This window comes from Colossoma macropomum, unplaced genomic scaffold (genome assembly GCF_904425465.1).
Source record: "Colossoma macropomum unplaced genomic scaffold, Colossoma_macropomum, whole genome shotgun sequence".
NCBI classification, from domain to species: domain Eukaryota; kingdom Metazoa; phylum Chordata; class Actinopteri; order Characiformes; family Serrasalmidae; genus Colossoma; species Colossoma macropomum.
This window is the reverse complement of record NW_023494785.1, coordinates 39079501-39094001: the sequence shown is the minus strand read 5'-3', so window position 1 is coordinate 39094001 and position 14501 is coordinate 39079501. Positions and strand designations below refer to the sequence as shown.

At 38.4% G+C, this 14501-nt stretch overlaps 1 protein-coding gene across 1 annotated transcript; it reads right to left on the bottom strand.

Moving 5' to 3' along the window:
- Positions 1 to 765: 765 nt before the first annotated feature.
- fbxo32 (F-box protein 32) lies at positions 766 to 13797 on the bottom strand. Its single transcript, XM_036593945.1, has 9 exons — positions 13612 to 13797; positions 12930 to 13042; positions 12744 to 12793; positions 12568 to 12660; positions 6922 to 7015; positions 5510 to 5694; positions 4384 to 4566; positions 4013 to 4156; positions 766 to 1967 (listed from the first exon to the last, which is right to left on the bottom strand). The coding sequence occupies exons 1-9, from the start codon at positions 13725 to 13727 to the stop codon at positions 1878 to 1880; spliced, it is 1068 nt and encodes a 355-aa protein (XP_036449838.1). The 5' UTR covers positions 13728 to 13797; the 3' UTR covers positions 766 to 1877.
- Positions 13798 to 14501: the final 704 nt, after the last annotated feature.

Here is a 14501-nt window from a genome sequence, read left to right as displayed (position 1 = left end):
CACCTCCTTGTTTCTACGCTCATGTTCTTCAGTGGTCAGGACCCCCATGGACGCTCACAGAGCAGGTACTATTTGGGTGGTGGATCACTCTCAGCACTGCAGTAACACTGGCATGGTGGTGGTGTGTTAGTGTGTGTTGTGCTGGTCTGAGTGGATCAGACACAGCAGTGCTGCTGGAGTTTTTAAACACTTCAGTGTCACTGCTGGACTGAGAATAGTCCACCCACCAAAAATATCCAGTCGACAGCGTCCGGTGACCACTGATGAAGGACTAGAGGATGACCAACACAAACTGTGCAGCAGCAGATGAGCTATCGTCTCTGACTTTACATCTACAAGGTGGACTGACAAGGTAGGAGTGTCTAATAGAGTGGACAGTGAGTGGACAGTGTTTAAAAACTCCATGTCTATTCATGTTTGTTTACACTGAACAGGAATGTAAGTTACATATCTGATAAAAGCTAATAAAAAGTGGCCGGTTGGTGTGTTTTCAGATCTCCTTTTGAACTCTTTAACATCTCTTCCAAAATATCTGCTGAAACATGAGGAACTTGTACTTAATGGCCATTTCGACTGGAAATTAATAATTAATGTGGATCAGCACTCAAAAGTGTAGAGTCATTCGTCATAATAACAGCTGTTATTTTTACACAATGACGACTAATACAGTGTAGTTTGAAACACAGTAAACCAAACTGAAAGATTAAAAAAGTAAGCATCATCTCCTCCAGGTGGCAGTCAAGTAAAGTAATCCCAACAAGGCAGCAACATTAGAAGAACTTTATTTTTAATCCATCAAGGCCCATGACTCTTTTGGCTTGCTCTTCACAAGCATCATTGTTTGCATAACCACAGAGGGCCGGACAGAAGTGTTGGGACATCGCGTACAAGACGTCCTCGAGTCTCCTGGTCAAAATAACAGTCAGCCATGGAATCAAGAGAGAAAGTTCTTTGGTATCAAATTCATAACATGCAGGTGGTCATGAATATCATATTCACAATTTGGAAAGAAGGAAAAACGTTCACCCCATATCAGCTATCGTTACTGTATTTTCATGTACACTTCCTAGACTTGTATTCAATCAATGCAATATTAAGGCACCTCAAAGTAGATTGCTTTAGTGTTGTAATGGGTCATAATGTAGTCAAGTATTTGCACATTTTGTATTTACTCCAAAGATTTAAAACAAACAAAAACGGAAAATATCAAACGTATAAAAGTGGAAAAAAGTTACTTAGAAAAGTATTGCACGCCATTATGACGGACAGCTTTGGTAAACAAACCTACTCGCCACACATTCTCAATAAAAGCACCAGCATGCTTTCACAAATGCAAATATGTAACAGTTCGAGAGTTTATACACTGCCAATCGCAGATAAAAGACATTCGTAGAGTAAATGAGGGCATCCTTGCAGCATAAGGGCAACTGTAAATGCAACTGCTTGCACTCAGCCAAGCATAATTTCTCTTTGAGTAAACATTCATGCCCAATAAAGTAACACCTTATAATACTTTTTTTACATAGAAGTGACATTCTTATTCCTCTGAAACACATCTCTGACGTTCACATTCATAGTCCAATGTCCCTTTTTTTGTAATCTCCCAAAATACTTCAGACAGACATCCCCAGACCTCGGTTTTCAAGGAATACACCAGCACAGAAAACTTACTGAAGCATCTGCCCATTTTTCCCCTTGTTCATTTAATAAATAAAGGGAAAGCCAAAGTTGTCTGTGGTAACTGACCACATGCCACCAACGGAAGTCGTAGTGATTAGGTTGAATGCTGGAATATTCCTTTAAACCATCCTGACATCTATTGCACTTTAGACGTTATATACACTATGTACATACAGTGGAAGCACATAAAAGTCCTATCAGAACTTGAAGAGGTTGATGAAACCTTGTGGGGTCACAGAAATGCTGCAGCTTTCTGGATTGTTGGCCGTGCAGGGGTGGTTTGCATCCTGTAGTAGACAACGATAAGAGAAAATAATGCTTAGATTCATTTACATTTATGGCATTTGGCAACCTGTCTTATACAGAGCGACTTACGATTTTTACACTTTTAAATTTTTTTTTTTTTTTTTTAAAAAACAAACATCAGTAGGCGAAGGTAGTGTTAGGAGTCTTGCCCAAGGACTCTTATTGGTATAGTGTAGGGTGCTTACCCAGGTGGGGATTGAACCCCAGTCTACAGCATAGAAGGCAGTGGTGTTACCCTCTACACTACACCAATCTTTCCAGGGTTTATATCGTCGCTGTCCAATGAAAACCATGCATCTCCATTTTTGTTGATTTTTACTTTGCTACATCATTTCAACACACCAGCTGTCCTTTACATTGTGTAAAAAATGTCATGATGGACCAATAGAAATGCTTCAAAATCACTTGGAATAAAAATCTCTTTACACTGACTTACATTTAAAGGTAAGAGTGTTTTGGCCCTCTCCTGTAAAGTTAATATTTTGGAGATGCTTGTTTTCATTGGACAGCAACGATATGCGAGAAAGTTCAAAATTTGCAAGTTTTCAGAATTTGTAACCATAGAAAAGCCATTAAAACTAGGGCTGGTGATTAATCTGTAGTGCTCAAAAGTAGTCGTGGGACACCAAATACAACATACGGCTGGTTTATTTTTTACTTTCCAAGTTGTAGTCATTATTTATTAATTCATATTTATGAGAAAAGTAACAACCAACAATAACGACCATCCTAACCCTAAACTCAAAATGATTCCAGTTAGTAGCTGAATATATAAGTAAATCAAGTAAAAATACTGAAGCATTAGTAGGATAAACATTAGTGTTTAACATGTTGGTTAGTGGATTTTTTTTCCTACTTTGTTATTGTTTAGTTGGCCCTTAAGTAATGATTGAGTTCTAATGTAGCTGAGATCATGTACTTTTCAATATGGTACTGCACAATTTAAAAAAATAATATATTAACAAATCAAATCATTAATTTTTTTAGAATGTCCTGATAGCACTTTTGAGCATTGTACATCGCAATACTGGTCTGCGAAAACGTCCACTTTTTTTTATCTATCCATAAAAGTCACTGGTGTTACTGATCGTCACTGGTGTTACACGTAAGAAAGGTAACACCAGGGACATTTTTTTTTTTACGAAAAATGAAAAATTTTACAAAATGGCTGCTACAGAGCATCAAACCACATGTTGTCAATCATGGAATATCCACTAAAACATGGAATTTAATCCATTTGTTTTCTATTTTTTCACAATTACCTCAGAATGAAGTCGGTCACACCAGTGACCTCAGCTAAAAGCTTCATATGAAATCATGAGCTAAATGAGAAAATCTCTGATAACTGAAAGACACAGTGGACTCACCATGTGCTTTTCTTCATACATCCTCAGAAAACAGGTAAAAGGAAGTCAAGTGATGTCATCAGTGTGACTTTTATTTCAAAATAAGAGATTTGTTGTTACGCAGTAACACCAGTGACACGACTCCTGGGGACCACAACTTTCATTATATATATATATATATTTTAGAATATTTATTTGGCATTTGTTTTCTTTGTCATTTAAATCATATACTTCATAGTCATGTATAGATTATTGTAGTTAAAATTGCAGAATTTCACCTCAAAATATGGCCTCACCCTTTACACATGACTGTGAGGACGAGCTCTTCTGTGGTGCTTGGAATTCTAGATAATTGATTTAAAAACCAATATTGCTAAATTGAGGCTCAAGAAGGTGGAATTGTTAATAACTTGTTTTATTTTAAAATATAAATAAATTGGAACCCTAACATGTTTTTCCAAGTGTAATATATCTGTAAACACCAGGGACATAAAAATGGACATTTCCATAGAATGAATGTGACATTTAAATCTGTAGAGTGAGCTGACTTTCACGCAGAAAACATGACAAAACATTTGTTAAATAAACCAGTGTGTTCAGACCTTTGCATACGACTGCAGCAATATAATCACAGAGCTAGTTTTGCCTGCAGACCAAATAAAGATGTGTTTTAGTCTCACCTTCCAGAACAGGATGTGGCAGTGTGTGCAAAACTGCAAGGTGTCGCTGTACTGCTCCTTGTGAGGGTAGCATCTGCACAGCTTAAAGTACATTTTCTTCCATTCCAGGTGTCCCTTATCAGATATGATGAGGCGCCTGCGGATCTATGAGCAGTACAGGAAAAAGTCATGTAGGACTAACAATTTGTCAGTTTATCTGGATCAGTGACACAGCAAAAGCTTTTAAATCCAGATTAAAAACATTGGTTTAGGCTAGTCTTTTTTTTTTTTTAGTATTACTTACTATTCTTCACTATTAATAAATAAATAAATAAATAAATAAATAAATAAATAAATTCTACCTTTTTCCCCCCTAAAAGGAAATCTGGTACCTGTCGTTCTGTGAAGTGGTACTGGCAGAGGTTCTTCCATAACAGCCGGTCTTCAGTGAGCACAGCTAAGTCAGGACACACCTGACCCAGACTGACCAGGTCTCGTCCATCTGACAAACGTTGCATGATGTTCAGTTGTAGACTGACTGGCAGGTCCAGCAGTGTCATCCCAGTGTTTTTGGGCTATAAACCACAAAATTACAATCTCATTTGAAAACCGTCCTTAACTTCTGCATCGATATATTTTTGGCATCACTCAGTAGCCTTTTAACTTGTTTACTACATTTAGATACTCTGCATACTTCCTGAACGCAAAAAGAAAAAAAGAAAAGAAAAAAAAAAATTATAATTTTTGCCACATTTATATATATTTGGTTAGACCCAATACATATCTAATATGTGACCATGTGCAGTCAGTTTGGAATTCGTTTGTTTTGGTTGCCCCCAGTGAGAGATGGGAGTGTCTAGTCAATTTACATTTTGCATTACACCAAAAAATAAATAAATAAATAAATAAATAAATAAATAAATAAATAAATAAATAAAATGCCTAAAACTGAAAAACCGGCAAAAAATGGAAACACGTGGTTTTGTCCCGACGGCAGCGATATTTACGTTGACCTAACCATGCATGGAATTCTATATAATTGCTTTAAAACCGGTATTGCTAAATTGAGGCTCAAGAAGGTGTAAATGTTAAAATAACTTGTTTTATTTTAAAATATAAATAACTATAACGTTTTTCTAGTGTAATATATCTGTAAACGCTAGGGACACAAAAATGAACGTTTCTGTAGAATGACCCATAAGCTAATGTTACTTGTGGTTTGTTTAAAATCTGCTGGGGTCTTTCCTGATGCAGGATCATGCAGCTTTAAAAGCGACTGAAATGGCAGCTTCGGACAAAACCGAAATCAGAGCTCACCAAACATTTTGCAACAAACATCCTAATGTTTGTTTTCAGTTTCAGTGGCAATAAATAGAAATGTGAAAAAAAGTGTCAAGCTAAATACACAAGTGTGAACTTTCTAGAGAAAACCACTCCATCGCAGGTACAGCACACCAAGCGAATGCGTTTGTTGATGTTTGTTCTATTTACTCTCGCCTTAAATTACGCTGCGCTCACCCTGTTGATCTGAATGTTGTCCAGCTGCTGCTGCCACTGCAGAATGTTCTCCATCCGGTGCACCCAGATATTGATGTTTCCCACCAGCACTGACTTGCCCATGTCCTGCACCAGACTGCACAGCGACACATACAGGGTCTGCAGCAGCTCCTTGATGGGCCTCACATTCTGTTGATCCTCCAGAACTGAAAACAGAGCAGAAACAGAGGAGGATTACAAGTGTTTAAACTGCGGTCAAGGAAACAAAGACAGAAGAATTTGATGATGTTTCTACTTGTGCATAGAGCATGATTTTACTAAATACTTGAAAGCTTGAAAATAGTTTGACAATTAAAAACTTGTCCTCTTTCAAGATCATATCTGTCCGCCTCTATGTGCGGAAATGTTTTGGAGAAAGTGTAAAATAAACAAGTCCATGTCCATTAAAAACATCTCGGTCTTATTACTAACGTCACACTCCTGGGGCCTGATCTAGAACTTGGTGCACTCGACAAGCACTTATGTTTAGTTGAGGGAACACTTGGTTTATAACACCCCTGAGGTTCCTGTTTGCTCTCAAAGGCTTGCCATTCTTTCCACTGCAGGTAATAAGGAAGTTTTCTTTAGCTCTGCCTAACTGCCTGCATTTTTAATTTATTGGGAAGTTCTTTTTTAATTTGTTGTGAAGACATTTGCTTTTTCTTTTACTTGCATGTAAATGCTTACATAGGAACCCTGCCAAAGATAAAGGGAGAAAGGGGTTATATTACTATGAAATGTTATCAGCAGTGCATGCTAGACAGACAGACAGACAGACAAGGGGCAAAGGGCATGTGAGAGAGTAGTGGGAGAAAAGTGGGAAAGCGAGTAGGGTGACGGGGGGGGTAAAGGGTGAAAAAGAGAATGTGAGAGCAAGAAAGTGAGCGAACGAGCATGGCAAGTAAGTCAGAGAGAGAGAGAGAGAGAGAGAGAGAGAGAGAGAGAGAGCACAAGAAAGAGTAGTGACAGGGTAATGGGCAAGCAAGAGAAAGAAAGAGAAGTAGAGAAGAGTGCGCGAGAGCATGGCAAACAGCACGAGAGAGAGCGAGGGAGCACGGCAAGTGACTCAGAGAGAGAGAAACGATGTGGTGACAGGCAAGCAAGAGTAAGACAGAAAGAAAGACAGAAAGAAAGACGAGTGCGCGAGAGCATGGCAAGAGTAGCACAAGAGAGAGAGTGAGTGAGGGAGCATGGCAAGTGAGTCAGAGAGAGAGAGAGAGAGAGAGAGAGAGAGAGAGAGAGAGAGAGAGAGAGAGAGAGAGAGAGAGAGAGAGAGAGAGAGAGCAAGCATGAGAAAGAAAGAGAGAAGTAGAGAAGAGCGCGCAAGAGCATGGCAAGAGTAGCGCGAAAGAGAGAAAGTGAGTGAGTAAGTGAGTGAGCGTTTAAGCCCTCACCTTTCTGCACTACTCTTTCCAGAATGTTCATGTAGTTCTTCTGCGCCACTCCGCTCAGCGAGGGCAGCTGGGACTTGGCAATCAGCTCCAACAGCTACAACACAAGACATAAATTCGAGCCGTCAAACTCGAGACTTTCCGTTCCAACATCACTTACATGGTGTTATGCTCTGCTCTCTTTACAAGCACTAGAAACAAACCATAATCCAGAACAGCCGAGCAGCTCTGCGCTCATTACTCACTGTGCAGTCAATCAAAACAATCACAGCGTTAGCAGTATAAAGTACCAGTCATCATACTAGTGTAAAAGTAATGATCTTTAAGGGAAAGAAATCAAGTTTTACATTAAAGTAGCCCATGCAAAAGAGTCGAGCGACAGATCAGCATTTGAGCCTTTCCTTGTTTTATTTAGGTTTTCTATGTTTTCAAAACATTAACAAAAAAATTGAATCTGCAATCTACTTTTTACCAAATAAAGTCCACCCACTTTTGGGTTCTGCAAAGCCAAAGTTTTGCAAAAACCTTGTCAGCTAGCTAATAAGCTAGCTATGCAACATGAGCAGCACTCAGTCTTTGGGGCACTATTACCACCAGTAATTACAGCCATGGAATTTAAACACGTGTAACACATAAAATACCTTTACGAATTCGTTGTTTCCCCGAGTTTACCAGCAATGCACCAGTATGAAAACTGTAGGCTGATATTTCAATCCAAAATCTGATATTTTTCAAGTAACAGCTGCTGATACAGTTACATAAACAGTGCAGAAGCTGGGACAAAATCCACTTCACAGGCTTTTTCCTATTGATTGGTATTACAGGGTTACAAATGCTGCTGTCAGAAGAAAACCACGTATCTGTTTTTGCTGTTTTTCCGTTTTTTTTTTTTTACATAATCTGAAAAGGTCAGTCGTCCTTTACATTGTGTGTAAATTTCATGAAGAATGGACCAAAAGAAACGGCCCAAAATGACTTGGAAAAAAGTCTGGTTCCATTGACTTACATTAAAAGTAAAGTAGGTTTTTTCCTTCTCCATTTTGGAGATACGAGGTTTTGTTCCGACAACAGCAAAATGCAGTACGATAAATAAAATGCAGACAATTTATGTTCATTTGGCATCAAATGCTGGTTTGAAATATCAGTTATATCTAAAAATCTGTCCAACACTTCACAGTTAAAGTATTTGACTTCATTATACAAATGTGGACGATAGCATTTTAAAGAGTAACTGCCAACAGTCAACACCGAGGAAAGAGATTTGTTTCCACTGGGCAACAGCGCCAGAGCAGAGAGGCTGGCATGCCTGGCATCCAAGAATGGCAGAGCCATGGAACAACACTGACTCCTGCTTGACCTGAAAGCATGTGAACATCACTGTTCTCCCCATCCCCCTCCTCCCAATCACTACCACCACCGAGTCCTCCCTTGATAAACTCAAGTGCTTTTATGTGGCGCGTGTGGGACATGACATTTCTAACCGCTCCTTCTAGTTGATTCATACAACTTACTGTTCACCCACTTTCCAGACAGAGTTCACACTGTTCCCTGGCCACTGAATTTCAATGCATCTACACACACTGGTGGGTCATTCTACAGAAACCATTTTTGTGTCCCTCGCCTTTACAGATATGTTACACTTAACAAACATGTTAGGGTTCCAATGTTTTATTTTAAATTATAAATAAAATGTTATTTTAACAATTACACCTTCTTGAGCCTCAATTTAGCCATATTAGTTTTTAAATCAATTATATAAATTCCAAGCACTACAGAAGAGCTTGTCCCTACAGTCATGTGTAAAGGCTGAGGCCATATTTTGAGGTAAGAAAAGTTGTTCTGCAATTTTAACTGCAATAATCTGTACATGACTATGAAACATATAAATTAAATGACAAACAAAATAAATGGCAAATAAATATATAATAAAAGTTGTGGTCCCCAGGAGTCATGTCACTGGTGAAATCTCTTATTTTTGGAAAAAAAAAAAAAAATTTCACACTGATGACATCACTTGACTTCCTTTTACCTGTTTTCTGAGGATCTATGAAGAAAAGCTCATGGTGAGTCCACTGTGTCTTTTCAGTTATCAGAGATTTTCTGATGTAGCTCATGATTTCATATGAAGCTTTTAGCTGAAGTCACTGGTGTGACCTACTTTATATTTAGGTAATTGTGAAAAAATAGAATACAAATGGGTTAAAGTACATATTTTAGTAGATATTCTATGAATGACATGTGGTTTGATGCTCTGTGGCAGCCATTTTGTAAAATGTATTTCATTAAAAAAACATCTCTGTTGTTACCTTTTCGTATGTGTAACAATGACTATCGGTAACACCAGTGACTCCTATGGATAGATTTATTTAGTGGACACTTCTGTAGAATGACCCACAAAAATTAGGTAATTATAAAAATATTTAGATGATGTTTGAAATGCAAAATTGGACCCAAAAAAGGCATGACAAGATACATCTATGTTATAGCTAGAACAGTTGCTAAGGTGTCTAATTAGTTAGTAGCCCTAACAGATAGTGCTAAATAAAAGCAACATACCATTAGAACAATGTTTTATTTTGCCATGTAACTTTTTTTCTTGGTACCTGCTAAAATGTGTTACTGATGTAGCCTAAAATGTTAAAGTGGGCTCAAAAATGGCTAGTTCAATGGTTATGTACATGCCTTAGACCACTACAAACATTCAAAGCATGATTAGGTCCTTTGCCTGCCAAATAGTTTTTAAAAAGCCCAGTGTAAAAAAAATAATTCACTAAAGAAAAAAAAAATAAATAATAATAAAATAAATAAATAAATAAAAAAAAAGTCTGTATTTGACTCTACTAACCAAAGCAGGAGTCACGCTATACATGGCGACAACAATAACTTTTTATTGCCAATAAATAAACCAAACCATCTATTTGAGTTATAAAATGTATGGTAATATTTGCAAATGTTTGACAGCTGTTTAGCAACTCAGTCATTCTGAGATCATACAAATGTTTATAAACTGAATAATGATCTTCAGCAGAAATATTTCCTGATATAATATAACTAAATGGTCTGTTGCAGACGCCAGACCTTCCTGACAAGTCAATGCTCTTAAATGTGAGCTATTTGTAATGTAGCAAGTGAATGATCATGCAATAGTACATGTAAACTGCAGGATTAGCTGCTTAGCTAAGTGCTTCGAAATTTGTCTCTCTCTTTGGGCTTAAAATGTTAATGAACACGAGGATTTTTCACTTTTAATAGAAATGTGCAAAATTTCTCTTTTCATTTTGGGAACAACATTCAAATATAAACAAGGATAAAGTTCAAACAGCCCTAAACCACTGTTCTATTCAGAGACCTGTGGTGCCGCATGTGACGAGGTCCTTGTTAAATCCACTTACAATAATTGATCTCAATCGAAAGGCTTTATCTGGTTGTTCTGTGACCCAATTAGTCACATGATATTCGGTTACGAAACGTTTTGGGGAACCGTTTAGCTGCTCTCGGGGGCCTTAAATGCCAACATATGCCTTGATGGTGACACAGACTCATCATATGATCACTGTTAAGTGAACCACAGAGGATGACTATGCATTAATGGAGGTAGTGGGGCAATGTTCCTGAAAGTCAGCCCCCCCCCGTTCTGCCTCATGGGCCTGTTTTTCCATTACTACTTAAATTCGATCCCTGTAAGCGAGCTCCACTAAACAGCAGCACACTTGGCTACCTCGGCTATTTAGATGAACAGCGAGCACATTGTGACACAAACCTGAACACCATGTCACAGTTTGTGGAGGAAAGTACTCACAGTACCGACAAATATTGAGAAGCTGTTTTAACATAAGTGCGGATAATAAAAATAAATAAATAAATAAATAAATAAAATAAAAAAAAATCACATCACAATACTTGAAAGCGTTTTTCACAGTACATGATGTGCATTAATATACTTTGTGGTTTGCAAACAAGTTGGAACTAAAAAAAAAAACAAAAAAAAACAAAAAAACACAATACTAGAAAATTTAAGGCTATGAAAAATAACAATAAAAATAATAACAATAACAGTCATATGATGCACCCCTACTTTACCACTGATTTTCGTTCCATTTCATGTGAGACTCAAATGACCTACATCTGCTCCAGTAGTTGAACAGTTGATGACAGACTCACTATACCACAGTGGAGCCAAGCGATCAGAATTGAGTCACAAAGCATGAGTCTAAATGTCCTCCGATGAAGAGGGGAGAGCAGGGGGGAAGGGGGTTTTGGAAAAGGGAGCTCAGTCACTTGACTTTCCAGTCTGCTTTCATAAGCTGCGGCTGTCATTTCTGAGCCCTGCTGGGTACTAGGACACTGTCTGACAGTGACCTTCACTTCACACTGGTCCACTCTGAGGCTGCCTGACCTTTGCTTTCAGCAGCATCAGGCCAAATAAACAAATAAGCTCATTACTTGAAAGACTAAGTAGTATACCTGGTTTTCCGAGCCTGAGAATGAGATTTCTATTATAGGTGCATTTATTTGTCTTGCTACTGAAACACTGCAATTTCCCTTCGGGATCAATAAAGTTCTATCTATCTAATTTGTTAGGGGTTGTAAAATGTCTGACCTCACAACAATTCCATTTCATTACTGTTGCAACAAATTAATTATTTTTTAAAATATGCTGAAAACATGCATCAGTGCAGATAAGAAGGAATGTGACTGGCTGAACTAGTACTGGAGAGCAGACAATAAAAACAATACACTAACCTTTTTTTCCTGCATTTCTACAGTGCTGCGCCAAAGCCAGTCATTTATTTTATACAGAACCCATAACAACTATTATCAAAATTGTTCAGTATTTAGTGTGTCTTTGTCTATATTTCCGCTTCAGTGCTGGTCAGCACTCTTGCTTTCAGTTTTTTAAAGAAATTGGCACACTTCCAAAGTTCAGTCTCAGAAGTTGGTTGCATTTTCTGCTTCTCACGATCCAAGTAATCCCAAACACACTAAATAATGTTAAGGTCTGGGCTCTGGGGTGGTCAGTCCACTGCTCTGAGAACACCAGCAGCTACTCCTCCTCTGTTTCTCTGAAGACGACAGTCTTGGTGGTCAACCAGGGCCCAATTTCTGTATTTCTCTGTATTCCAAACTCCAGATTTTCACTCATTTTCCCTTTTACTGTCCCCTGTGGATTATCTAATGTCTAATATCCACAGAAATATATCCTGAAAAATGAACTAAGAGAACTTTATAAACAAAATAAATGAATTATCTAATGAATAAACTAAAGAACTTTAGTTTATAACCAAATCCAATATTCCAAAATTGATACAGTTGAACCACCTTCACCTTAAGCATTTTCACAGCCTTAGTAACTACCATTTAAAATGGTTGTTTCTTTTGTGGCCCAGATGAGCACAAAAGAATAACAATGACTACTACACACCTACGCACATACACACTCAAGACACACCAAGTGCCTGTGATCATCACGGATGGAGCCTCTCCAGAGGCCCTCTTGTCTGGAGTGCGGTGATAAGGGCAAAAACAGAGCCACACACTAACACACCAAGGCTTAACGCTCAGCCCTTTCTGCTAGATCACGCTATTTTGGTTAACCCACTGTAATGAGAATGTGTTCCTGCCTGTAGGGCAGTGTAAAAGGAAACTCACCCTCACGACGTAATTAAACCGCCTGGTGTCCTTGATGGCGCTGCAGAAGTCCAAGCGGTTAAAAGCCTCTCCCAGAGTACAATAGCCATGGCGCTGTGTGGAAAGAGTTAGCAATGAATTAACCAGCAGCATAGAAAAGCTGTAGGAACCAAACCATTTCAGACATCCGGCCTTACCTCTTTGGTGCTCCCCTTGTGGACATAAATCCACTGGTCTTTATGGAAATCTGGACAGCAGAACAACAAAATGATGCCATTATTGAGTAGTTCAATCAGCTTTTCCCTTTTACATACAGTATGCATATATATATACACACACACACACACACACACACACACACACACACACGTGGCATTACTTACAAGGAATCTTCGTGTTGTTGTTCATCATGTCCTTCTTTCGCTTCTTTGTGGCCACATCATAATTAATGGAGAGGAGTAAGTTCTCTTTGTAGTAGTCCTCTTCTTTACCATGCCTGAAATCAAGTGTTGAGTGGTCATCAGGTCATTGCATCACCACTGCTGTCATTGAATGCCTTATTCTAGGCAAGTTTGAAGGCCCACATAGACAAACCTACTCATGTAAGGCGGGGGAAGATAATTACACGATGGTAGAAAAACAAGAGTCCCTCACATATTTTCTGGCCAGTGCTGTCAGGGCTGTTGGAAACAATAAAGTGGCCAGGCAGATGACCACTAATCCCATTACACTTACACGTATTAATAGCAGGGTGATTAAGCACTAGCCATGGATGTAGGACAACAAAAGCACGGAGGAGCTATTTACTGCTGTAATATGAAACCCTGCTGGCACGACGTCCAGTTGTTTTCCCTCAGCATCCTTCGCACTTCACACTGGGCTGTTTGCTTCACTTTATCAGCGGTAGAAGAGTCTAAATTATACAGAAACGACGCAGTTCTAGCTGTCCTATGTCAGTTAACATAACCTATACGGTCTCCCCACCGTTTGACCGGTTAAAAACAATAGTAAGTTACTTTCACACGACTTTAAGAAGACATTAGCATTGACGCTACTGGCACTGACCGTTCAGAGACGTTGTTATTCGCCTCGTTCTCGTTTTTCGTCGTTTTTTTCCAGCCGTCCTCGGTTTTAACCCAGTTTTGTCCAGGCGAGCGCCAGTCCTGTCCAAGAAAAGGCATTTTTGGTCGCTTTAAAACACACAAAGACACCAAATAAAAGCCTCTGGACGCTGTCGGGGCCGTTTAACTCGTTTAGTCTGTTTACGATTTTTTGTTTTTTTGGAAGCAGCTCTAACTGCGAGATGCTCGCTGAGGCTATTTATACTCTCAGGCCAAGGAGCCGGAAGTACGCCTGGCTCCGCCCCCTCCAGCACGTGGCTTTGTTTACCGTCTGCCTCAATATTGCAAAACCTCGCTGGAAACATCATCATCGTCATCACCTGCTGCTCATGCTCATCTGAAATATCATAGGCAAGAACATGAAGAGGCTTTTTAAGCTCCCTTTTAAACTGAACGAGTTGTCTTCATTCTGAAGGACTCCATCTCACAGTTATGATTATGACTCAAAATCTGGTAATATTATGAAAATGTAAGTCATAATTATAACGTAATCATTATTATGAGATACTAAGTCCAAATTGTGAGATATAAGGTGAAAATTATGAGATCAAATCTTATTAATTAGTCATTATAATGAGAAAATAAGTCATAATTGTGAGATACCAAGTCATAATTATGACATAGTAAGTCATTATTGTAAGAAACTATGTCATCTATATATATATATATATATATATATATATATATATATATATATATATATATATATATATATATGACGCCTGGCTCCGCCCCCTCCTTGTATTTCCAACATGAGAACTTTACAGGAGAAGGAAACAGCATACTTTACTTTCCATGTAAGTCAATGAAACCAGACTTTTTTCCAAGTTATTT

Excerpts from the sequence above, each read along its gene's own strand:
- fbxo32 (XM_036593945.1), bottom strand. The coding sequence starts at position 13,727 with ATGCCTTTTCTTGGACAGGACTGGCGCTCGCCTGGACAAAACTGGGTT. Across the intron at positions 13,043-13,611 it reads AATAACAACGTCTCTGAACG|GCATGGTAAAGAAGAGGACT; the intron begins GTCAGTGCCAGT and ends ACTTGATTTCAG. Across the intron at positions 4,567-5,509 it reads ACAACATTCAGATCAACAGG|CCCAAAAACACTGGGATGAC; the intron begins GTGAGCGCAGCG and ends TGTGGTTTATAG.